Consider the following 27,607-nt stretch of genomic DNA (forward strand, 5'->3'; position numbering starts at 1 on the left):
TTATCCTTTCTGCTAGGACACTGGTCCCATTCTGGTTCAGGTGGAGCCCGTCTCAGCAGTATAGCTCCTTCGTGTCCAAGTACTGGTGCCAGTGTCCCATGAAATGGAAGCCCTCCTTCCCACACCACTCTTTCAGCCACGCAGTCACCTTCCTGATCTGTCTATCCCTATGCCAATTAGCACTTACAGTTGTCCAGCTATAATGGTATCCATCTACATTAAAAACAGGCATGATGTAGAAATACAGTTGATTTAGAAGTCGGCGCATCACAGGATCACTGCGGTATGTTTGCACTGCCTTAGACAGAAGAAAACCGAACACTCAGATGCTTTGTTTAAAATCCGATGTACATTGTAATTGTAAGCTTGCAATACTGTATATGGAGTGGTAACAATTTATTACCACATAAACACTTACTTTACATATGGCTATTCCCATGTCGCTTGTATATCATTTAACTGTACAATAAAGAATGTACTTGTGAAAACAACAAGGACGATCTAAGCTAACTTATTCTTGTGGGTAGATTGAAGGCTTATAACAATATGGTAACGAGAGTTGTGATGCGAGGAGTAGGAATAGACACTTTTTAGCTGGGAAAAACAAATTGGCACAGTGCTGAAGGTCCTGGGACTTTATACGATTTGGGAATAGGAGCCATATGTATGCCAATCTATAGTGTTACAAAGATAATTTCACTCAGCACGGACAGAGTGGTGTTTTTAGGCCTGCCCCTATAAATTCACGGAAGAACTTGGAGAGCATTTCTGGGAGCATTACCTGGCTACTTCAAGAATTCTGCTCAGCTTGCCCTGATAGATCTAATTGGGCCTATGTCTGATGAAAGCTATAGCTTCTGCAGTGGGCCTATGGGTTTGTGGGATTTCTACTTCAAAGTGTAGTTAATTTTTCAAAGAAAAACACAAGTTGAATTTTGAAGCAAGCAGAAAGTTTCTAATTATGTCAGTTAGAAAATGTATGCATTCTATTTGCTGACACCTATGAGACACAGAGACATAGCCATATAGAGAGCGGCTGACAGACTGAATTGTTCCTCATCCTAATTTGATTTCCTTTAAATAAAAGTATGTTGAATTTTTAAATCAAACAAAGTCTCTGAGTAAAAGGGTAGGTGGGGGAGGTGAGAAGGGAAATAGGTGGAAGGGGAAGGGCCTCTGACTTACGACCCACCTTTGAGGATAGTATGTAGGAGTGGATGGAGAGCGAAGGGCAACAACAAAGCAAGGAGAGGGGACAGTACAGGGTTTGAATGGGTAATTTAAAAGGAAAGAGGTAAGGGTAGCCGTGGGAGTGAGTAGGGGTAATAATGGGAGTGAGGGAGTGTTAGGGGAGGAGGTAGAGGGAAGTTGAAGCGGGTGTGAGGAGAGTAAGGAGTGGGGGAAGCATGAATGATGAGGAGGTGATGGGAAGGGAGCCAATGAGAGCACATTTTTCCCCATAACACCCAATGGAAAATTCAGCCTGCAGCTGTTGATGCCTCCTTTCTCCACCACATCACAGTTGGAGCACTGTGTACAGTCTTGCACACCCCATTATAGAAAGGATCATTGCGCAATGATTTATGTTGGTGGTATCAGGGATCGGAGAATATAGTTCTAATGGGAGACTTCAAATCTAGGCAATTCATGCCAGGGTGAAAGACATCAGGGAATGAGTGAAAAAACTTCATTAGGAATGGATAGCAGCAAAAAGTCACGATTAGTGTTGGAACCATGCCATAGACAGAAATACATTTGAGGTCCTGCAGAGGGAGTTTAAGAAGTTAGATGCTAGATTAAAAAGCAAGACCTGAAGAGCAGCCTTCCTCCAAACTGAAATGAAACAAATATGCTTGAGGAGATTAAATAGAGGGAGATGATGTGAACGGATATAGCAGAGTGCTGGGTCAAGGCTAGAAAGAAAGAGCAGGATAATTAACATTGGTGGAATAGAAGCAGAAGGCTTCACTGAAATAAAGAGTGATAAAATATTACCAGCAGAAAAGGAAAGGGTCTTTGAGGTAGTGAGAGATAAAGAAAAAAGGATTGTTGTAGAAGGAGCAAGGGATATCAAAAAGTTAAATGAGAAAACTAAGAAAAAGAATGAGGGTCAATGTTCAAAAAAACTGGAGTTAGGATTGAGTGAGTGGTATGTATGTGCACACACAAACCATTCAAACAAAACAAGAAAGCTAGAAGCATTTTTAAGTGTGGATATGATATAATAGCAATTGTGGAGACATAGCTTGGGTTTGGACAGGCCTACGAACTTAATATTTCTGGTTACAGCTTTTCAGGAGAGATAGAGAGGGGGAAAACTGGGGTGGATGGCTGTAATAATAAAAGATTCAATCACCGTGCTGGAATGTAAGGATGGGCAGACAGGTGGAAGGTGCAATTTAATATGGATAAATGTGAGGTAATATATTTGGGAGAAAAAACAAGGAATAGGAGTATACACTTAATAGGAAGACACTCAAGGATGTGGATGAACAGAGAGACCTAGCAGTTCAAATACATAATTCCTTTAAAATGCAAGTGCATGTAGATAAAAAGGTCAGTAGCATTTTGGGTGTTATAAATAGGGGCACAGAGTACAACAGTAAAGAAGTAATGATGAATTTATACAAAATGTTGGTTAGGCCACAGTTAGAGTCGTATGCACAGCTTGGATGCTCCATTAAAACGATAGAGCGCGTTCAGTGTACATTCACCAGGATTGTGCCAGAGATGGTAAACTATTGTTATGAGGATACTCAATATAACAGGACTATTTTCAGGGGAGCAGAGCAGGAGAAGAGGAAAATAAATAGAAGTTTTTAAAATTATGAACATTTTGATAGGGTGAATAAGGAAATATTTCCTTTGGTTGGACACTCAATAATGAAGAGTCATCAACTTAAAATTAAGAGATTAAGAGGAATTTATTTGCACAGGAGTTTTGGAGAATGTAATTATTTGCAGCAGGGAGTGGTCAAAGACCAATGCACCATTCACTGGAGCAGAGTTTTAAGGAGAGATCTAACAGAAGTGATAAAAATTATGAAAAGGTTTGAGTGTACAAAGATTATTTAAACTGGTCAGTGAATTGGTAAACAGGTAACAGGATTAATCCTAGAAGCATAAAGTGGGAGAATTGGGACAATTTGTTTCAACCTAAAGAATATATGAAATACATTATCACATGTGGACACTGAATCTGATTCACTCACAATGTTTAAGAAGAAGTCTGATAAAAACAGGAAGAAAATTTAATAGCATATGGAGAAAGAGCAAGAAAATGGGTCTCTTTTGTGGAGCTAGCAGAGGCACAGGGATGACGGGCCTAAATTACCTCATTCTGTGCTTTAATTTCTATGATGCTAGGAAATCACTCTACTGAATTGTCTATTTGAAGGCACAATAATTGTAGCTGCAATAGTGCAATTTTGTGGTTCCATTCAATTAAATAAAACTAAATGTTCCAAATCGACTCTTAAACACTGCAAATGAGAAAATGCACATAATTTTAGTTGGTTAAGTTTGAATACTTACTTCTTTGACAAACCATTGACAAAAAGCTGGACCAATCCATTCTCTAGCGTGAATACCACAATCTATCCACACTGCTCTCTTAAATGGGTGTGATCTCTTGCCTAACTGAAATCAAAATTGGACATTAAATACTCAAAATATTTGACTGATGACTTTCGTATTGTAATACCTTTGGTAACCTGAGTAAACTACCTGAAGAACAAAGAGAGGTCGTCCTTCATAAGATTTTCCAATGGAGAAAAGATAAAGGAGATGAGAATGTGTTTGATTCATCTGATGCATCCAGCTTTGTATCTGAAAAATTATCAAATTATCATTCAAAACATATGTCACAAAATAAACTATTCGATTTTATGCAATAGTTTCCAATAAATGAGGACATGGGATGAGTCTGTCTTTAAATAGACGCATAATACTGTCTTGTATTTCCTCGTCCCTGCATTCAAGAAGAACATTTCCATAATGTGCACTGAATGTGTGGAAAGCATTAATAAGCTCCTGAGGTTCAAAAGGCAGTCTCAAATACGATCCCACTATCCTCAAACATTTGGCAACTAACAATCATATAGAGCCCTATTTGAATTTCAACACTTATTTGTACAACTAAAGATGACACATTGTTCTATTCTCTGTATGATGCCAGCTGATATTTGTTGCCTGGCACTGCATAATACAGGCTTACACCACAACTGAAAACATACATTGCCTTATTAAAAGACATCTTCAGAAGAGTCGGGGATCTGCAACAGAATTTCAAAACTGCATATTCTGAATTTAACCCATCTCTACTTTTAGGCAGATGAGAATAGATGACAGCCTACTGTTATTCAAACTTGCTTGATTTATTTAATTAATTATTATAATTGCTTGATTTGTTCTACTGGATAATTTGAAATTTGAACGCAAAAAATTACTCTAAATTAGCATAGGCTGTAGTATTATTGAGTAGGATGGTGGAAATCTGGAACACTCCTCCTCTCCTTCTCTTCCTCTCCCTCCACCCCTCCTTCAAAAGACTGTGGATGCTGGGTACATTGAAATTTTCAAGACCGAGATTGATAGATTTTTATTAGGGATGGGTATCAAGGGATGTGGAGAAAGTGCGGATAAATGGCGTCGAGGTACAGATTGGTCATGATCTAGTAGAATGGTGGAACCAGCTCAAGGAGCTGAATGGCCTATTGCTGTTCCTATGGCATGTCCTGGTCAAAAACAGAACGGGAGGAGATAATATGAGAGAGTCTAAAGTTGAAGTCTGGGGTCCAGCGGAAATGCGTAGTGGCCTCAGTTGTTAGCAATGCACACCAGTAGATCCAGTACATCAGCAGAGGAGCGTGCAGCAGTCATAGATTGATGAGATAACAAAAAAAACTAAAAAATTAAAGCTAGTTTGAAACCTCTCTCTAAATCTGGGGGCTTGCTGGGTGGCATGTTGAGTACAATTATAGTTAAAGCCTCAACTGGTTGCAGGACATTAAAAATAAAACCCCAAGTGGCTTTGATGTGTCAATATTAATGAATTTACCAAAATGTTATCAGCTGAACTGTGGAATATAGATAATGTTTCCTAGCATTATTAACTGGCAATGAAAATTTTAAACACTAATTTTGAAATGAGACAGAGACACAGAGAAAGTTACAAACGACATCCTATGTGACTGTGATCATGGTAAACTATCCCTCCTCATCCTTCTTGACCTGTCTGCAGCCTTTGACACGGTTGGCCACACCATCCTCCTCCAACGTCTCTCCTTCATCGTCCACCTGGGTGGGCCTGCACTTACTTGGTTTCATTCTCATCTATCCAGTCGTAGCCAGAGAATCAGTTGCAATGGCTTCTCTTCCCACTCCCACACCATTACCTCTGGAGTCCCGCAAGGATTTATCCTTGGCCCTCTCCTATTTTTCATCTATATGCTGCCCTTCAGTGACATCATCTGAAAACACAAAGTCAGGTCCACTGTACCTCACCACCACCTCTCTCGACCCCTCCACTGTCCGATTTGTCATGCTGCTCGTCTGACATCCAGTACTAGATAGAGCAAAAATTTCCTCCAACTAAATACTGGGAAGACAATAGCCATTGTCTTCAGTTCCGGCCACAAATTCTGTTCCCTAGCCACCGACTCCATCCTGAGATGAGCTTCTAACCATATAACCGCTCCATCACTAAGACCGCCTACTTCCACCTCCATAACATCACCCGTCTCCACCCTTGCCTCAGCTCATCTGCTGCTAAAACCCTCATCCATGCCTTTGTTAGCTCTAGACTTGACTATTTCAATGCTCTACTGGCCGGCCTCCCATCTTCCACCGTCCATAAACTTGAGCTCATCCAAAAATTCTGCTGCCCCTATCCCAACTCGCACCAAGTCATGTTCACCCATCACCCCTGTGCTTGTTGACCTACACTGGTTCCCGCTCCAGGAATGCCTCGATTTTAAAATTCTCATCCTTGTTTTCAAATCCCTCCATTGCCTTGCCCCTCCCCATCTCTAACCTCCTCCAGCACTACAACCCTCCGAGATCTGTGTGCTCCTCCAATTCTTAGCTCTTGTGCATTCCTAATTTTAATAGCTCCACCATTGGCGGCCGTGCCTTCAGTTGCCTCGGCCCTAAGTTCTGGAATTCCTCCTTAAACCTCTTTCCTCCTTTAAGATGCTTCTTAAAACCTACCTCTTTGACCAAGCTTTTGGTCACCTGCCCTAATATCTCCTCAGTGTCAAATTTTGTTTGAAAACGCTCCTGTGAAGCGCCTTGGGACGTTTTACTATGTTAAATGCAAGTTGTTGTATATCTAATAAAATTTTACGAGATGTTGGATAACATTGTGCGATTCTAAGGGAGGAATTTTAACCCCCAGGACGGGTGAGAGGGGGTTAAATTCTTAAAAATGGGAAACCCAAACCCAACTCGCGCAAACGTTCCTACTTTCGATTTAATCAGGGTGGGTTGGGGAGCGGTTCAGTAATTAGAATGTGTTGATGAGACTGCGTGCCTTAGATTTTAGCAGCCATTTGAATTTAACAGATGTGAGCCGGGTTTCCTGGAGCTCAGGAAACCCAGAAGCTAAAGGGAGGCAAGAACTGCTGGATCCAGCTTTCCAGCATTGCTTCTAGGCCAGGAGTAGCCCAGGTCTCCCAAGCTAACATGTCGCGAGCTGCCTTCCTCCCCCTCGATCAGAAGGCCGACACCCCTCCCCCACTCCTCAAACAATCTCTCCACGCTCTTCCTGCGATCTCTTCCTCCCTCCTCTCCGGTCCTCAGCTCCGGCCTTGTACAGCAGGCCTTCCTGCGGGGCAGCCAGCCAACCTCTCAAACTGGCTGGGTGGGAAATGGAGAAAGAAAATTCAAATGAGGTCCTGCCGTTAAATTCAGCAAGACCTCCACCTTTTCCATATTTCCCACCCACTGACAGTCGCCCCTGCTCCCTCCCTGCAAATATCGGGGCCTAAGTTTTCAGCCAAAATGTCAGCTCACGTTAGTTAATTTGATTGATGGGTGAATACTGGCCAAGGCATCAGGATAATTCAATGGTCTTGAAATTTCTGCCATGGCATCTTTAATGCCCACCTGAGCCGACGGAACAGGCTGGTGCAATACTGGTTTAACATTACATCTGAAGGTCAGCACCTCCAGGAATGCAGCACTCCTTCAGTACTGCACTGATGTGACAGCCTAGATTATGAATTCATCCTGGCTATGAGCTCAAACTGATAATCTTCTGACCCAGAGATGAGAATGCTACCAACTGAGCCAAGCTGACCCAATGTGAAGCAAATGCCAAGCAATTGTACAATTTTAGCTGCCTGCCATCTTTATTCATGTTACATATTAAAATATTGGTGACCATTGACCTTTCTTCCTTTTCTGGAGGCAATGGTGAGGTACACTTCCACTGATGTTAGAAATCAACATCCTCACCTGCAAGTAGACTTGTACACTTCTAGTGGGAGGTCACTGGTTAGCGATTAAAAGGGGGATCTTGCAACAGTTCTCTCCTATTTATTCCTGAAATGCAGAGATCAATTGTGGAGTCCCAAAGTTGCCCTGACAGAGATCAGCTATTTCACAGATTGCTATGCTCTTTCTCACAATCTGAAAATTTTGCAAATGAATCTGGTCTATTTCTTTCCTAATTGTCTAATTTTTTTGATGCATTTCTTAAAAATTATATTCAAGACTTTTTGTGACTTTAGCCTGAATTTATCAACCTGCAGCACGTGAAATACAATCCCAGCATGACTGAGGGATTTCATGGTATATTTCTTTTATATAAATGACACACACAGCCACTTTTTAGAATTCTACATACCTCTCCTAAAGAATGATAGACTTCATAGCTGTAGAGAGGATTTGACCGGCGGAAGCGAGGACTAGAACCACTTTGCTTTTCTATTTGTCCCTGAAGATCAGAAACAAGGATCCTAAAAAAAAACGTAGACGGTAAGTACTTGCACTTAAACAAACTGCCTCCAAAAATCCTCAGGATACAATCCCGACAGTTACACCAGGATTGTGCCTGTTGGTGTCCCCCAGCGCTGATCCCGATGGAGTTTGTGGGTCAGTGGGAAGGTCCCTAATTTGAATGGGAAAGGTTGGCACCTGTGTATCTCTCCACTCACCTGCACCATGCAGCCAGAAAATTTGGCATCTGCCCACCAATGGGGGAGGGTTGCCCAGGCTCCCTACCCCCAGAAGCCAGCCATGATGCCTTTAGCCCCATGAGTACATGGGCTGATCAAGATTTTTTTTAAATTAAAGTCGTACCAGTGTTTGGGGGTCCAAGCCACATGCCTGACCTGGACCACTGCTCTGTTCCCCTGCCCCCCTTCTCAGAGGGACTCAATTACATCCATTTGGAGGCCTGTGTTAATGCTGTTTCTCTGTGTTTCCAGGACCACCATGGGGAAGGTAGCATTAAGTCCCAGTAGCAACGGTGATAGCCCTGAAGTCTCCCATTAAGTGAGAGGGCCTTGTAGTGACCTCTTCTCCCTTCAGTCTGACCATCACTTACCTGCTGAAAGCCCCAGTCTCAGCCAAGGCCGTCAGTAGGGCATGCATTCTGATCTTTGGGTATGTTTGTCCCTTTAAAGTCTCATGCTGGCTCTTCTGGTGCTGCAGCAGCATCACCATTGCAGCACCATAGAGATTTTCCTCTTTCCACTGACAGGCTCCCTCTCGGCAATCCCACTATGCATCTCTGGCGACGCTCGACCTGGGGAAATATCCTCAGGTTAGGATGGATTTGGATGGACAAGCAGAAGTCCTACCTTCCCGGAACTCTGCCGAAAGAGGAGAATCCTGGCCAGGATACTTTTTGAAGATGCAACAAAAATCAAAGAAATCGCTACAGAGAAGTGATTCTCCTAACAATCAATATGCCAGACATGGAGAGGAATACAAATTCATTGGTATTACAGATTTTCAATATCTGCATTGTTCACTTGTTACTCAATGGCTGTACACAGTCATTTTGACAACTGTTTCAGCAAATGTGATCCAGTAAAGCTCAATTATCATTATCTCATAATCACTTGCAATTATTTCTTTTTAAGTCACAATTCTTTTCAAAATAAATCCATTTGTTACTGTTCTGACAGCATAATGAGGGGGAAGAGTAAGGATTACCACAGCCCATTTCATTGTGTACAGCCTTTTTCCATTTCCAAGTATGGATGGAGTGCTGGACATGATTGTTGCCAAAAGTTGCCTATAACCTCTAGACTGCTGCCAGCTCCAGGGAGTTCAAGTTTCTCTGAGGTAGCCATTTTGTGACACAGTTATGATGAAGCAAAACTAATATTACAATAATAAACTATTCAGATGCCAGAAATAGCTTTATTTCATTTTTTTTTCAAATAACTATACCTAATTTTTAAATACTTATTTTTGCATTGACTCACCAATTCCTTCTTCTCATTCTCTTCCTCCTATTTTTATTATTTGAACTACTTTTATTTTATTTCTAACTAATATGCCATTTACCAACTAATGTAACCTCTTTTTTAAAATAAAGAGAGGGTGCTTTTATATTGTACCAGTTGGCTTACTGAGAGTTGGTTTTGTGCAACTGGCTACAAGTCAAATGCAAAACTGCCGGGACAGACTAAGGCCAGCAACATCAGCATGGGTCTTGTATAATATAAAGTCACCTTTAAAATACTTTATTTTGACTATTTTCCTCTACCTCCCACATTGAATCATCTATTTTGGAGAGGGTACCTGCATTGAAAAGATTAGTTGAGCAATGGTTCTGCAGACACCAATGTAAATGCTGCTGCCAGAGGCAAAAGAAGCCAATTAACAAAACTACAGGTAGGCTGTGTGTTAAAGCCTTTGGGGATGGTCCACCCCAGTGAAAGAGTTGCTATTTATGGAGCAGTTTGCTTTAAAGTGGTTCCAGCTGCTGTAAAAACTGTCTTGTCATGTAAATGGGGCAACTTCGACAGCATCAGGAGTGCAGCTGCTTTCTGAAATAGTTCTCTAATTTAAATGCAGAATAAGGCTCCTATCAATTGAACAAAATTTCTACATTTGGAACATCATCCTTTTCAGTTTTTATGGACTATTATGCTGAAGCTGTATAGTGCTCTATTCAGGATGTACCTTCAGAAATACATTCAGTTCTGGTCACTACGACATAAGAGGAATATCCAAACCCTGGAGAATCTTGATGCAAAGAAGGACCGTGAGGTTGATCCTTCATATCAGAGGATTAGGTTATGAGAAAAGGTTAGAAAACTCAAACTCTAGTCTTAAAGAGCAGGTGAATGAGAGGGGACATTATAGAGGCATATAACATACTAAGTGAAATAGAAAAGGTTAATCTGAAGCATTTTTTCAGGGTAAACCACCGCTATAAGAAAGAGGACATACGTACAAAATAGTAAAAGGCAAATTCAAGACTGGTATCAGGAGCACTTCTGCTTGCAAAATGTGATTAATACCAGCAATGATTTTTTCCGGTAGGGCAGTGGAATCATTTAAGAAACAATTAAGTGTTTTCATGGAAGATTGTGGGTTTCTATGGATGAATACGCTAGATGGACTAAATAGCTTCCCTCATCTGCAGTTATATTTGCGATTCGTTTACTGTGTTACGATGAACATCTACACGCTTTTTTACTTTCTAATTGTCTTCTTCTCAATGAGTCTAAGGCAAAGAATCTTCATGTCTTTCTGAGTAGTAAAGAGGCTAAACCTGCCCTTTTAAATTTGGTAAAAAGATTGGAGTGAGTACAAAACAGGATTTCAAACTTTTCCCACAAAAAATATTAACTAGGAATTTCACCCCCATAGTGCTTCTCTTTAAGTAGGCAACGTGATGAACACATCCACAGAACTACAATAATTGTCACTGAAAAGTAAATGAATTGATAAAGAGTTTACTCAACACCACATTTCTTGAATGTTCCTGTGAGAAACAGTATATCCCAATGGGCTTGGAATGGAGGGTACGGAGTTGCTTTATTTTCTCCCAAGTTCCTTCTGGCCTTCTTGTCTCATTCACAAACTGGAGCTGACAGGGCACCTGCTTTTCTGAGCATACCTCCTTCTATCTGCTCTCCCTCCAGCTGAAGCTCTGTTTACTCCTTCGTTCTGCTCTTCCTCCTTCTCATGGAGTGGAATTCCTAGAAGGACCCCTATTAAGAAACAATTGCAATGCTAGGAATACCTTTACACTTCAGTGGAGAGATTAGAAAAGCTGGGATTGTTCTCCTTAGAGCAGAGAAGGTTAAGGGGAGATTTAATAGAGATGTTCAAAATTATGAGGTATTTTGATAACAGTAGATAGGCAGAATCTGTTTCCACTGGCAGGAGGGTCAGTAATCAGAGGACACAGATTTAAGATAATTGGCAAAAGAACCAGAGGGTGGATGAGGAGACCTTTTTTTAAAAAAAATGAACGCAGCGAGTTGTTACAATCTGGAATTCACTGCCTGAAAGGGTGGTGGAAGCAGATTCAACAGTAACTTTTAAAAGGGAATTGGATACATACTTCAGAAGGAGAAATTTGCAGGGCTATGGGGAAAAACCAGGGGAGTGGGACGAATTGGGTAGCTCTTCCAAAGAGCCGGCACAGACATGGTGGGCCTTCTATGATTCTATGAAATACCTGGCTGGAAGTCAACTCAGTAGGCATAGATTGGAACTTTCGTCTCCGCTCGCCAGGACTGTCCAGAGTGGGGCTCGAACCCATTGCTTTCTCACTCAGAGTCAAGGCTCACTCCTTTAATTCACTACAGCTCCAATTTTAACCTAAGCTGCCCCATGGGAACGAGGCAGGTTGGGATTAATGGAGAGTAATATCAGGTGGGTATAATAAGAGAGTCCGACCCAAACCCGACTCTTTACTGCCGGGTGGGCTAGGTTAAAATTGGTGTTTATACTACAAATCAAATTAAAACCTTTTTGATTGCTTTCGAAAATCCAGTAGGTGGCATTTGCACAATGTCCAATATTGGCCAATTATTAAATTTCAATCAAATTCTTCAATTTTTAGAGTCCTAACTACATTGAATCTAAAACGGTATACACTTAACTAGTCCTGCTGGAAATGTCAGTGACAATTTAATACTGTTCTTTCAAACTGATATCACCTTACAATAACAGGCATTCTTTTGGCATGTACAACCAAACTGAGTTGTCTTTCAGGGCTAGAAATCTGATCTTTTGTATTGCATGTGAAGAATGAATTGATTTTGCAATGAATGGTTACTTTATACAGTGTTATCTTTTGCATGTAGTCATTTGTAGCAGATAAAATCAGCTCGCAAGCAAAATTTATTACAGACAAGATTCAAGGCAAGTGACAGATGGTAATCCATCAGAAATATAACAGTCTAGCAACAGAAAGTCTAAATCATCTGCTGTGACACTAAATTTGCATCTTAAATATGTGCACCACAGCACCTGGTTCAGATAAACAATGTTTGAAATTTGATGTATTTTCTGATAAATGGCAAATACCGATAGATAACAAATAGTGACTAAAATAGAATAAGAATGTTTATTGTTTAACCCTTTGGAAATTACATTGCCAAAGCTTAAGTGGGTGACATTACTAACACCTTCAGTGGTAAACAACAAGTCTATAAATTTAGTTCGTAATATATAGAATTGAACAAATACTTAATACAAATGGAGCTTGCAAATACTAGAAAGGAAAAGCTGTCCAGGCTGCAGTATTTGTATCCCCCCTCTTGCCATACAGTCATTCTCAGCTATTTTCACTTTCGCTTGCTCTTCACACTTTTCTTCCTGTAACATTAATCAGGGCCAATGTGATCTCCTGGTTTAGTTTTCAAATGCCTAAGGAGAGGAATTTTCCTGTTCGTTTTCCCTAATTGGTCTTGGTTTTTAATCTGTTTTTCTCCCAGGAGATTACATAGCTCCGGGTGAGTGGGGAGTGTATAAGGCATCACAACTATGTGGGACAGGCTGGATGGACCAGTCGGTCTTTTCCTGTCTGTTATTTTCTATGCTCACATTGTCTCCCTTTTCAGCCTTTCTTCTCTCCCTTCACTAACTACATTTTCCCCATCTCACACATTACTTCAGACTTACTTTCTCAACTAGGTATGGTAATCTAGTTGTTATGGTACTAACAACCCAGAGGTCATGAGTTCAAATCCACCATTACAAATTGTGAAACTGAATTCAATCAATCTGCAATAATGACTTAGAGCTGCTGGATGGTCATGAAAACCCAATTGGTGCGCTCTGACGTTTGGGAAAGGGACCTGGCTGCCACTACCTAGTCCAGCTTACGCGAGACTCAAGTCCCACATAGAAATGTAGAAAATAGGAGCAGGAGTAGGTCATTTGGCCCTTCACGCCTGCTCCGTCATTCAATATGATCATGGCTGATCCTCTATCTCAACACCATATTCCCACTCTATGTGGTTAACTATTAATGCCCCGAGGATAACTGGAGGTGGACAATAAATAGTGCCTTGCCAGTGTCACCAAGAATGAAGAAAAATAATCCTCTCTCTTTGCTGCATTCTCTGTCGTCCTACTCTCCATACAACAAATTCATTTAAACAGATGAATCAATTTTGTTCATTTGGTACTCGTATGTACAAAAAAATTACTCTTAGTACACAGAAAAAAAACACAAATTAATTCCAGTTGAACCATTACCATAATTACAGCTCAAAATTCCTCCATTAACACTGAATCAATAGCAAACTTTGAGTAATTCTAATATATGCCTCAAAATGCTGATTTTTTCCAGTAAAAGGAACTGAACCTTAAATATGGTACTCTACGATGGGACATTATCTAATAGAGGAATAAAATATCATGGAAATTTAGAATGCATGGGACTGGATTTCACTCCGATTGCCAGGAACGCAGCTGGCAGGACTTCCACCGCCCACGATACGGTTGGAAGCCCTCCCCATCTTCCTAGAGTGAATCTAATTTCTTAAGCAGGATTGGTTTGGAACAATATCCTCTGTTCCTGAATGGGTACCACTGTTGGGAGGGAACGAAATGCTGTGCAGGGGTGAATACCTGCAGATCCATGATCCACCAAAAGTGCTGAAAAGCACCTGCCAGGAACCTCTGCCACTGACCCCACCCGAGTATGCAGGGTCAGAGGGAAGTTCCCCAATTTAAATATTTATGGCAGGTGCATCTTGGTGGCCATGTTGGGAGATTTGGGGGAGGAAATAGCGATGGAGGACTGCCACTACAAAGTGACCCAGGCCCAGAAACACTCTGATTGGGGCCTACTGGCCTCCATGTAAAGTGGGCTGATTTCTGTCCTCATCATTTTCTCTTTAGGGGTCCAATCCAAAACACGGGGCTGGACATCAGGTTTGTCTAACTCCTGCCAGCCAGCAGACTGATATATCTCTTTTAACCCAGCTTCCTGGTAGCCTGGCAGTTCCCAGGCCAGGGATGAGGAAATAACTGGCCCGGAAGTCCCCTCCGATGTGGGTGACCTTGTTTGAGGCAAGGGTTCCTTTGAATATTGGCTGTGCAGGCTGAGACCTGGTGCCTCCGGTCCCGGTCTAATTCCCGGCCCTTCCACAGCACGAGGGGTCAGTGACCAGGGGGCATAGATTTAAAGTGATTGGTAGAAGGATTAGAGAGAAGCCAAGGAGAAATTTTTTCACCCAGAGGCTGTGGGGATCTGGAACTCACTACCTGAAAGGGTGGTAGAGGCAGAAACCTTCAACTCATTTAAAAAGTACTTGGATGTGCACTTGAAATGCCGTAACCTACAGGGCTACAGACCTAGTGCTGGAAAGTGGGATTAAGCTGGATAGCTCTTTTTCAGCCGGCACGGACATGATGGGCCAAATAGCGTCCTTTTGGGATCTAACTATCTTTCTTACTTTCTATGATTCTAGCACTATTGATGGTCTTCCACTGGGATTGTACTGGACAGGCTTGTGCAAATTAAGAGCCACAGTGTATAAAATGCTGCAGCTGCTTAAAGAAGGTGGCTTGATAAAGTCATCATCACAGCAGCAGCAGGAACACTTCAGGAATAGTAGAAGCAGGAGCTCAGGAGGAGAAAGCAGCTGATGAGAGCTCCCAGGTTCTTGGATTCTTCTGTGGATATATTACTGGATGAAATAAGGAAAAGGAGGGAGCGCCTTGTATAGGCTAAGGACAAAAAGCTGTAGAGGAGGAATTATGGAGGAAATGGCTGACAGTCCATGTCCCTCCACCATCCTGCATACGGACACACAGTGGCAAAAAGGTTTAATGATCTCACGAGGTGATCAAGGTAAGAGAAACTTCGAAAAACTAAATAGCTACAAAAATGCTGACATGGCCCCCCCAAAAAAATGTACAATTGAAAAATAACACCGAATAAAGGCTAATGACCAAGACCACTGGTTCAAGACAACCATATAAGTTAAATACCTCTTTATTACATTGGATTTCAGGAATTTTATTGGTGTTTTGGAATCACGTTCAGTTTATTTCTTCTGTTAAAACTGAATCCAATGACCTCATGTATGATATACAAAAAGTATTACTTACAATGGATGTGCAGTGGGACATGAACATCTCATGATTTAAGCTTCAACTATACCCAATATTCCATCAGTAGTATTATATGGAAAAAAATCTCACACAAAGTGTAATTTTTGCAACGATGGATTTAAATTTTTTTTTGAAGGGGCAAGTCAGCTCAAATGGTCCAAAATTTATTTTCTAGAGTTTGGGGGCATGCTCCCCCAGAAAATGTTGTTTGTTGACATTTTTTTTGGTGCATTTTGAAATGTATTGTGATTCATTTCTTGTGCTGTGCTTTCTCTTTTCCATATGAATTTCAGATTTTCTTTTGTCCTGTTGAAACTCTGCCCAATCATGCATCGTTACCAGCTTCCACGCACGTGTATGCATGGTCCCATTTTTTTCAATCCACGAGCCATGCCATGTGACTTCAACTTGTTAAAATTAGGTAAATTAGTACATTCCAAAATAGATATGTCTGAGGTAAAACAAATTAACAAACAAAATAAAATGTGCTGCATGTTATAGAGAAAAATGCCATTGAACAAATTATATTCTCTAACCATTAAGTTAATCCATGATTTGACAATATTTGGAATCAAATAACTCAGGAAACTTAATATACAGGGTTATTAACATTTTACTGAAGGCCACATTCACTAAGCTTTCATCTTTGAAATAAAACTGCAACTTTTATTTTCAATGCTAAATGACCCCAATTTCAATCCTTGTTTCCTTTTGCTTTTTGTACAGCCTCACAATTTCTCTGTATGGTCTCAGTTCATTACAGTGTGAAGGCACCCCTTCCTGAGACTTTTATCCCCCACAGATCTATTTGCAAACCCCAACATCCAGATGTCATTTCAAATCAAATGCATATTACCGATAGAGAGAAATGTCAAAAACGTGCTATATCTACAATCACTAACATTTCCTACACCATTCGGCACAATTTAAACAAACCCATATTTTGTACTGCAAAACAAATGTGTTCCTGTATCCAAAATTGTTGCTAATGCACTCTCGTTTCACAGCTGTATTTTGCATCAAATTAAAATTTACAAAATTAAAATATTTTGAAAGTTATGAAAAAGAACAGTCCTCAATATAACAGCAACATTAAGATTTTGTAATAAGAGCGCAACGTTCCCAGATAAATATAATCAACTGCATTAACTTACGGTGAAGTTATGATTTTTTAAGTTCATCTTGAAACTATTGCATCACTTTTGTTTTTAACTGGGAAGTTTCAATGAACACACCATTAAAATAACTTAATCCTTTCAACTCCATAGTGCTTTGAAATGTACGAAATAAAAAAAAATGCAGATACTGAACCTAACTAAAAGAGGCTCGTAACGTTACTTCTGCTGCTGCCTCTTCTTCCACCTGAGCCACCCGAGGTGAAAGTAGGATAGTTTTCACCAGAGGACAGCATGGGATCCAAGTGACTCAAATCAGAGCAACTCCATGTAACGTCGGAAGACAGCATAAGAGGAGCGCAGCTTAGATCAGAGCATACAAGCAGAGTCTGCATGCAGGCTGGAGTAGAGCAGATTTCCCAGTACCCCATGGACAGCGTGAACAAGGGATTAAAAAACCTGGCTTTTGATGCAAAATGTGAACGGTTGGCAACAAGTCGGTACTTTATCTGGTTCTCAATTGCAATAATCATCAAAGGTATTATTCCTCACTGGGCCAACAGTGGCCACATTTTGCATTCAATTTATTCAAGGTCAAGAGAAGTGCAGCCTGCAGTTATATTGTTTTGTGAATCACAGAATCACAGAAATGCTCCATGCAAGAGCAATCCAGCTAGTCTCACTCCCCTGCCTTATCCCCATAGCCCTACAATTTTTTTTCCTTTCAAGTACTTATCCAGTTCCCTTTTGAAGGCCATGATTGAATCTGCCTCCACCACCCCCTTGGGCAGTGCATTCCCGATCCTAACCACTTGCTGTGTAAAAAGTTTTTCCTCATGTCACCTTTGGTTCTTTTGCCAATCACCTTAAATCTATGTCCTCTGGTTCTTGACCCTTCTGCCAATGGGAACAGTTTCTCTCTATCTATTCTGTTTAGACCCTTCATGATTTTAAATACCTCTATCAAATCTCCTCTCAATCTTCTCTGTTCCAAGGAGAACAACCCCAGCTTCTCCAGTCTATCACGTAACTAAAGTCCCTCATCTCTGGAATCATTCCAATAAATCTTTTCTGCGCCCTCTCTAAGGCCTTCACATCTTTCAAACAGTGCGGTGCCCAGAACTGGACACAATACTCCATTTGTGGCCGAACCAGTGTTTTATAAAGATCCATCATGACTTCCTTGCTTTTGAACTCTGCCTCTTTTATAAAGCCCAGGATCCCATATACCTTCTTAACTGCTTTCTCAACCTGCCCTGCCACCTTCAACAATTTGTGCACATCTACCCCCAGATCTCTCTGTTCCTGTAACCCTTTTGGAATTGTGCCCTCTGGTTTATATTGCCTCTCCTCGTTCTTCCTACCAAAATGTATCACCTCGCATTTTTCTGCGTTAAATTTCATTTGCCATGGGTCCGCCTATGCCACCAGCCTGTCTATATCCTCAAAGTCTATCACTATCCTCCTCACTGTTCACTTCCCAGTTTTGTGTCATCTGCAAATTTGGAAATTGTGCCCTGTACACCCAAGTCCAAGTCCAAATCATTAATATATATCAAGAAAAGCAGTGGTCCCAGCACCGACCCCTGGGGAACATCACTATACACTTCCCTCCAGTCCGAAAAACAAACGTTCACCACTACTCTCTGCTTCCTGTTAATTAGCCAATTTTGTATCCATGCTGCTACTGCCCCCTTTATTCCACGGGCTTCAATCTTGATGACAAGCATATTATGCGGCACTTTATCAAACGCCTTTTGAAAGTCCATATACCACATTGCCCTCATCAACCCTCTCTGTTACCTCATCAAAAAACTATCAAGTTAGTTAAACACCATTTGCCTTTAACAAATCTATGCTGGCTTTCCCTAATCAATCCACACTTGTCCAAGTGACTGCTAATTCTGACCCGGATTATCGTTTCTAAAAGTTTCCCCAGCACCGAGGTTAAACTGATTGGCCTATAGTTGCTGGGTTTATCCTTACACTCTTTTTTGAGCAAGGGTGTAACATTTGCAATTCTCCAGTCCTCTGGCTCCACCCCCATATCTAAGGATGTTTGGAAGATTATGGCCAGTACCTCTGCAATTTCCACCCTTACTTCCCTCAGCAACCTAGGATGCATCCCATCCGAACCGGGTGACTTATCTACTTTAAGCACAGCTAGCCTTTCTAGCTGCTCCTCTATCAATTTTCAGCCCAACCAGTATCTCAACGACATCTTCCTTTACTGAGACTCTAGCAGCATCTTCTTCCTTAGTAAAGACAGATGCAAAGTACTCATTTAGTACCTCAGCCATACCCTCTGCCTCCATGAGTAGATCTTATTGGTCCCTGATCGGCCCCACCCTTCCTCTTACTAACTGTTTACGTGCCTATAGACGACTTTTGGATTCCCTTTTATGTTTGGCCGCCAGTCTATTCTCATACTCAATCTTTATCCCTCTTATTTCCTTCTTTTAAAAATTTATTATTTTGAGTGGCTCTCAGTGTCAGGTTTGTGTCCCATATGTGACTTCTGCATTCAAAAAGGGAATTGGAATTTTAAGTAATCAATCAAATTGGTGTCACATTATTGAAGTATTGGGTCAGCATGCAAGATTTTGTATATGAAGCAGAGGAAAATGATACTTTTGTTTTTTTCTAAATTTTAAATGAACATATTTAGCTTGTGTATGTGAGAATATTGGCTATGGCTGAAGTTGTTGTTGTACAACATGGTGATTTTGAATGATATACTCAAGAGTTACAGCATTTTCTTTCCAGTGTCTCTCAATAAGCTGATAAAAATTAGCTCAAAAACTATGGCCTTCACTCTGCTCTACCACTACTGGAACATCATACTGGCCTTCCCAATGTCACATTTATAGTCCACTGAATGCAGTGGGGTGAGTTTAGGGTGAGCAGCCAAGGTCACTGGCAGGTTCCTGGAAGCAAAATTCTAATAGGCTTATTTTGAGGTGGGGTTGCCGAGTTACATTTTACTGCCCATTTTCCATTTTTTTAACCATGAAATTGCTCAATAATGGGTGGTGTTGCTGGGCTAAATCCAGGCATTGTTCTTTAATCTCCTAGTTTACCATCTACGCAAGCTTCAGCAAATTATAACATTTTTAATATAAAAAATAACAGAAGTTATACTGTGGAATACTTGGGTTTGAACTCTTTCCATATTCATCTGAAATTCCTCTCTGCAACATCAGTGAAGGCTTAACATAAATCAGCTAATGCCACCATTAAAATAGCAGAAACAACAACTTCAGATACTACAACAAAACAACAACAATTTGCATTTATGAAACAAGCTGATGCAGGCCCAGGGCCCAGTGGTCACTTGGACACACAGACTATGGTATCCAGACCAGCATAGTTTATTCAACCCCGATGGGTCTTCACTTACAACAATGCACCAGGCAGTCACATGTGCATGCGTCCAAAACTCCCCCTTTCAAAGGGAACCGTTTCCCCAGCCTTTCATCCTCCCAGCCTGGGAATCGTTAAAGGCAATTAAGGTCAACAACCTCTTAAAGTGGGATCCCAATCTCAGATACAACTCTCTCACTCTGTTATACACGTTTAACAGAGAAAATAGTCACAAGGCATTTCACAGAGGTGTAATCAGACAAAAATGGAGACCAAGCCAAAGAAGAAGATCTTAGAAAGGGTGACCCAAATCTTTGGCTAGGATTAGATAGGGAAGAGTGGGATCAAGAAGGGCAGTTCCATTAAGCTGGACAACAGAGGAGAGCCACTGGAGGAGAATGGTGTGGTCGACTGTGTTAAAGGCTGCAGAGAGGTCGAGGAGAACAAGGAGGTAAAATGTACCACAGTCACAAAGGATCTCACTTGTGACTTTAATTAGAGCCATTTCAGTGCTATGGCAGTGGAGAAATCTGATTGGAAAGATTTAAATATGGAGTTGCACGGATTTGGGAGGCGACAATACATTCAAAGACTTTGGAAAGGAAAGGGAAGTTGCAGATGGGGCAGTAGTTTGCAAGGACAGAAAGGGTTGAGTGTGGGATTTTTTTTTGAAGGCAGGTTGATGATAGCAGTTTTGAAAGGAAGGTGGACAAGTACCTGAGGAGGAGGAACCATTTACAATGTCAGCTAGCATAGTGACCAGGGAGGGCAGTTGGGTGGTCAGTAGTTTAGTGGGAATGGGGTTAAGCCAAGACTAGCCACCTGTTCCATGGGAAAGTGAGGGCAATTTGAAGGAGAGTCTAACCAGGCCATTTGATCCATCTTCTAGTGGCTGGTTACAGAGCCACATTGGTACAAGCATGAGAGCAAGTTGGCCTGCCCACCTTGATCAAGGTATGATGTGTGATGTAGAAATCCCTAAAGGTGGGAAGTACAGAATAAGTTACTTTGCCAGCCCTTGCATGTTAATAGATTTGACTTGCAGAATATGTTAGTTTTTAATAGAGACATTGGAGGAGAATGGTTTGGTTGACTATGTTAAAGGCTGCAGAGAGGTCGAGGAGAACAAGGAGGGAAAATGTACCACAGTCCATACCAATCACTACTCATATTCCCTGCTCTGTCAGTCTCCTTTCATGTCTTCCTGCTAGCTTTTTAAAAACTACTTTAATTTAAATTGTCAGTGGTGATAATGAGATACCGGAGATATCAGGAGATACCGAACCCAACAGTGTGACCAATAGATTATTAATGGGATGGATTCAGATCTACAATGCACTGTTAAAATGTTAGTATTTATTACAACATTGCTAACATATATTTAGACTAGAATATGTAGGTTTAAAAAATAAATTATAAACTTACTTAAACTCAATTCCAGTTTGCAGAAGTGACAGAAAGAATTGTTGAGAACTGCTCCTGGGTACATGTATATCCACAACAACACCAAGCTTAATAGAAGGGATACTGCTGGGCTGCCATAAATCGACCTGTAGGCAGAAAACAATCTGTAATTTCTAGGCATTTCTGTTCCAGTTACAAAATGATATTTTCTCATATAACAGTACTTGTAATGTATTTATGGATTGCAATCTATTAAGATTTAGTGATGCTTAAAATGCATGAAGTGAGCATCTCCTAAAATAACCTGACAATTCACCTCAATCACTTCCATTGGAAAAATAACCATCCACTTCAACAGTCCATTATCCATCCTTTTGACACCTGCGGCCTCTCTCAGATTGCTGAATGCAAAGCAATCACTATTCATATTCCCTGCTCAGTCAGTCTTCTTTCATTTCTTCCTGTTAGCTTTTAAAAAACTACTTTAATTTAAATCATAGAATCATAGAAGTTTACAACATGGATACAGGCCCTTCGGCTCAACATGTCCATGTCGCCCAGTTTATACCACTAAGCTAGTCCCAATTGCCTGCACTTGGCCCATATCCCTCTATACCCATCTTACCCATGTAACTGTCCAAATGCTTTTTAAAAGACAAAATTGTACCCGCCTCAACTACTGCCTCTGGCAGCTCGTTCCAGACACTCACCACCCTTTCAGTGAAAAAATTGCCCCTCTGGACACCTTTTGTATCTCTCCCCTCTCACCTTAAATCTATGCCCCCTCGTTATAGACTCCCCTACCTTTGGGAAAAGATTTTGACTATCGACCTTATCTATGCCCCTCATTATTTTATAGACTTCTATAAGATCACCCCTAAACCTCCTACTCTCCAGGGAAAAAAGTCTCAGTCTATCCAACCTCTCCCTATAAGTCAAACCATCAAGTCCCGGTAGCATCCTAGTAAATTTTTTCTGCACTCTTTCGAGTTTAATAATATCCTTTCTATAATAGGGTGACCAGAACTGTACACAGTATTCCAAGTGTGGCCTCACCAATGTCTTGTACAACTTCAACAAGACATCCCAACTCCTGTATTCAATGTTCTGACCAATGAAACCAAGCATGCTGAATGCCTTCTTCACCACCCTATCCACCTGTGACTCCACTTTCAAGGAGCTTTGAACCTGTACTCCTAGATCTCTTTGTTCCCTCACTAACACTTCTGTCACCTGCCCTTCCTTATTTCCCAAGAGGAGGTCAAGTTTTGCCCCCTCTCTAGTCGGGCCATCCACATACTGAATGAGAAATTCCTCCTGAATACACTCAACAAATTTCTCTCCATCCAAGCCCCTAATGCTATGGCTGTCCCAGTCAATGTTGGGAAAGTTAAAGTCCCCTACTATTACCACCCTATTTTTCTTGCAGCTGTCTGTAATCTCCTTACATATTTGCTCCTCAATTTCCCATTGACTATTTGGGGGTCTGTAGTACAATCCTATCAAAGTGATCTCTCCCTTCTTATTTTTCAGTTCTACCCATATGGACTCAGTGGGCGAACCCTCGGATATATCCCCTCTCACTACTGTCGTGATGTTCTCCCTAATCAAGAACGCAACTCCCCCTCCTCTCTTACCTCCTGCTCTATCTTTCCTATAGCATCTGTACCCTGGAACATTGAGCTGCCAGTCCTGCCCCTCCCTTAGCCATGTTTCAGTAATAGCTATAACATCCCAGTCCCATGTACCCATCCATGCCCTGAGTTCATCTGCCTTGCCCATCAGACTTCTTGCATTGAAATAAATGCAGTTTAATCTAGACTTCCCTTGGTCTTTGCCCTGCTTTCTCAGACCATCTGTCCGGTCATGTTTTGTACACTCTCCCTTACTGCCTTTTGTTTCTGTCACCACTTTACTTCCCACTGACTTCCTGCATCGGTTCCCATCCCCCTGCCACATTAGTTTAAACCCTCCCCAACAGCACTAGCAAACACTCCCCCTAGGACAGGTGTCAGTGGTGATAATGCCAGTGCTTACAGGAGATACCAAACGCAACAGTGTGACCAATAGATTATCAATGGGATGGATTCAGATCTACAATGCATTGTTAAAATGTTAGTCCCTTTATGCAATATGCTATTCAACACAATTACAATGAATAGAGAATTTCTCCATTGGTATAAATGTCCAAGGTTATAACATTCAACATCTGTGATGCAGAATTCGACTTCAGACATTACTGGTAGAAGAGATAGATTACTCACCTGGGATTTAATTTGCTCTTGAGTTATCGTACGTGCTAATTGTGTAGTAAGGTGTAATAATTTTGTTAGTTAACATTAATGGAGTGGGCAATACCTATTGCCTATGCTCTTATGGTTGTTCCTGTGAGTAAACAGGTATAACAGACATTGACAGATTAGCCTTGCGTTAATGGTACTTTTGATTGCTAACCCCTTATTTAGCAATTAACAGGAAATGGGTTTACAAGATTTGCTGGATTCATATCACGCTAATTTCACACAATTTAAGCTCCTGTGAAGCACTAGAGGAGGACACCAGAGATTGAAGGGTGAACAGAGCAAGAGTTAGTTTATAGAACTAATCAAAGAGGAGTCTTTCAGTAAACACCGCAACATTGGTGTTGCAGGATCATTTTTTTTGCTAGATGATTTGAAGGAACAAGCAGGATCAGCAGGGATCCCTGGCTCAAAAGGTTTGAGTTCATAGCAAGTAGGCTTTCAGGACTTACTTCTACCCAATGCAGCAGGAATATCAAAAATGCACCTGCACCTCAGTGAGGAACAATGTATGAGGAAGCTGTGCCTCAACAAGAATCTGCCCTTGGTCAACTCTCGGAACCAGACCTGCAGCCAAGAAGCAACATTGTATGATGCTGTGAGTGGAAATGAAAGGAACTACAGCACTAGACTTCTGTACCACTGAGTACTTCTAGGCACCAAGCAGATGCCTTCAGTTGTTATGTAGTTTACCACTGTATCACAGAGCTAACACAAGCCATCTTTCACCACATGTACACATAGATCAAATTCAGCACCAGCATATAGTACACCCAATTTTTCCATTCTTGTGGCATCGTTGAATACGAGCTACCATTGATAGCACTCACGTTGCCATTCATGCACATATAAGTAGCGTCCTGCCATTTATTAACAAAAGGATTACAGTTCCCTAATTCTCATCTCCAAGTGAGTGTTCAGGATGCACATATTTTCAGGGAATCAAGAGTTTCCCACTTGTTCATGAGAGAAGACAGAATTCAAGGTTGGTTCCTGGGTTATCCAGTCCAAGGCAGACGGCACTGCTGCAGAACTCTCAAAGCTCACAAGGAAGGGCTACAAAGATGGACATTTACAGAGCAGAAATAGAACAAACTTTCAGTTTGTTAAAACACTTTTGATGTTTGGATTGCTCTTGTAATGTCTTGGAGTATGACCCTGGGCGGGTTAGCAGAGTAACTGTAGAATATTGCATGCTTTACAACTACATAATATTGCCACTGAAAGAGGCATATGCATCTTTGTCAAACAAGGAGCTGTAACAAGGCAGATTCCAGGAAGAAGATAATGTGGAAACATGTGTCCCTGTGGCATACCAGCCGGTGTCCTAAATGGCACAGGCATGATAGACACTCAACACCCTTGGGGCCTGGACAATACTTCAGCAAACAGAAGAAATTAATGCAGAACCTTCGGGAATATCAGAATTGAACTGTTCATTTCCACAAGCTATTTCTCAAATGCCGAGATGCAATTGAGAAGTAGCTTGTGGAAGTGAACAGTTCAGCATTAATTTAGCACCTCCTTTAATTCAATTTATGAATAAATTGAATGTTTTATTGAGCACTTAATTGTCCACTCCTACCGACAAGCACTGCAAGATCAGTTAGAGCTAAAACAGCTGATCTGCCATACAATAATATTTGTATGTGCAAAGAAACTGCTTGAAAAGTAATCTAGAGATTTACATATTTCATTTAACTTCAGATTACAAGTGGAGTAAACATGAATAACACTGATGGGAACTTCCTCAGTATGGACTGTCCTCACAGGAGTATAGAGGACTGCAGCTAATCTGCTGACTTGCTGCTCCTCCACACAACCAACTCCCACCCACTCTACTTCAATAACCCTGAAAAGATTGGCGATTCCCCATCTAGGGGAAGAAAAAATTCAAACTGTTGTGCAAAACTAAATTCGAGGTCCCTATTCATGGTGTGGAGCACTGATGCAATATGCCACCAGGCTGTCTACATGCCAGCACTGATTTGCAGCTGTATGCACTGATCTGCAACTTAGATTTTTTATGCTCATTAGGCTCCTTTTATCTCTGGGTGTTTCTGTCAGCTGTGTTCTAATGTGGCAAGACTAACAGTGACAAGAATTCTATTCTGACAGATAACAAAATATCATTCATCAGGAATCATGTCTGATCAAAGAAAAATGACAGCGGGTAGCTAAATTTTGAGATGTGATCCTCCTTTTCTCTACATGGTCGTTAATTACCTAATACCGATTATGATTACCACTCACTGCTCTCACTAATATATATATATATATATATATATAATTTTCTGTACTTTAACACATTTGCTGCAACACACTAATTTAATTATGCAGCAACTATTTTGAAAACATTTTAACTAACTCCATACCACTTTATGCTAAAATAATACCAGCATATTGGGTTGCACTTTCCTTACTAGCTGGCTGAATATAAAAATGAATTTTAACAAAAAGTACTTATCTTGGGTACGAGTAAATGAAATCTATAACACTATACTTTTTCTAATTAGAATGATTACAATGTTATTATCTGCACATACTTGTATTGAAAACCTAAACAACCATTAAGGAAAAATGCAAATGTGAACATACAACCAAATTGACCAGAGGCAATACTTCTCGGGTTCTTTTGTCTCATTAAGATCGAAGACTTTGGAGATTTCATTTTTTTAATATTCTCAGCAAATAAATTTAAGAATTTTGAAGTCAACAGAAATCATTACAAGCAGGCAATGAAGATAGTGAAGTATACTCAACAGTTTTGGAGGATTGCAGAACCAAACTGGAGAGAATAGGAATGTTTTATTTAACCATTCAAAATTTTTCTTCTTACTATAGGAACAGGAGTAGGCCATTCAGCCCCTTGTGCCTGCTCCGCCATTTGATAAGATCTTGGCTGATCTGTGATCTGACTCCATATACCCACCTTTGGCCCATATCCCTTAATACCTTTGGTTGCCAAAAAGCTACCTATCTCAGATTTAAATTTAGCAATTGAGCTAGTATCAATTGCCGTTTGCGGAACAGAGTTCCAAACTTCTAGCACCTTTTGTGTGTAGAAATGTTTTCTAATCTCGCTCCTGAAAGGTCTGGCTCTAATTTTTAGACTGTGTCCCCTACTCCTAGAATCCCCAACCAGCGGAAATAGTTTCTCTCTATCCACCCTATCTGTTCCCCTTAATATCTTATAAACTTCGATCAGATCACCCCTTAACCTTCTAAACTCTACAGTATACAACCCCAATTTGTGAATTCTCTCCTCGTAATGAAAAGTTACCAGAATGAAAAGGACCACTGCATTGGATTGGGCTTCTGTTCACACAACTTAATGAATTCAAATACAAAAATATGGTAATAAATAAAACTGACATCATGTATTTTGATTCTACAGAAGCTTTATTTTTAATATTCTCAGTCAACAGCAAGTTCAGAATATGGCAAAAAATTAAATTCACAGTTGTCTCTGTGATCACTAATCCATACCACATTTAATTGCTCCTTGAAAAATTAATTCACTGTATTAAAACAGAAGAGCTTTAGGGCTTCATGATGGCTCAATAGGTAAATGCACTGCATTATGTAGTACTAAGTCATAAAGACCAAGAGGATTTGAAGTATGATCGCTAGTCTGGGCTGAATTAACGGTTTTCAAATGAGGATGGTGGTGAAGGTTGGGGTATTACAATTGGTTCTGCGTCCCCCAGCTAGGAAGTGGAGCAGAGGGGTTCGTGAACAGGGGGCATAGATTTCAAGTATATGGTAGGCTGATTAGAGGGGAGTTGAGGAGAATTTTTTTCACCCAGAGGGATGTGGGGGTCTGGAACTCACTGCCTGAAAGCATGGTAGAGGGAGAAACCCTCAACTCATTTA

The 27,607-nt window shown here is 40.9% G+C and overlaps 1 protein-coding gene across 1 annotated transcript in view; it reads right to left on the bottom strand.

Moving 5' to 3' along the window:
- The window catches only part of cpa6 (carboxypeptidase A6), a 79,851-nt gene that overhangs the window by 31,160 nt on the left and 21,084 nt on the right, over positions 1–27,607 (bottom strand). Inside the window, exons 3-7 of the mRNA XM_067977132.1 lie at positions 21,453–21,577; positions 7,850–7,961; positions 3,727–3,828; positions 3,535–3,639; positions 188–298 (exon numbers count right to left, since the gene is read on the bottom strand). Of these exons, the coding sequence (XP_067833233.1) occupies positions 188–298; positions 3,535–3,639; positions 3,727–3,828; positions 7,850–7,961; positions 21,453–21,577 (555 nt within the window). The remainder of the gene's footprint in view (positions 1–187; positions 299–3,534; positions 3,640–3,726; positions 3,829–7,849; positions 7,962–21,452; positions 21,578–27,607) is intronic.

The sequence above is a fragment of the Heptranchias perlo genome, chromosome 3 (genome assembly GCF_035084215.1).
Source record: "Heptranchias perlo isolate sHepPer1 chromosome 3, sHepPer1.hap1, whole genome shotgun sequence".
NCBI lineage: Eukaryota > Metazoa > Chordata > Chondrichthyes > Hexanchiformes > Hexanchidae > Heptranchias > Heptranchias perlo.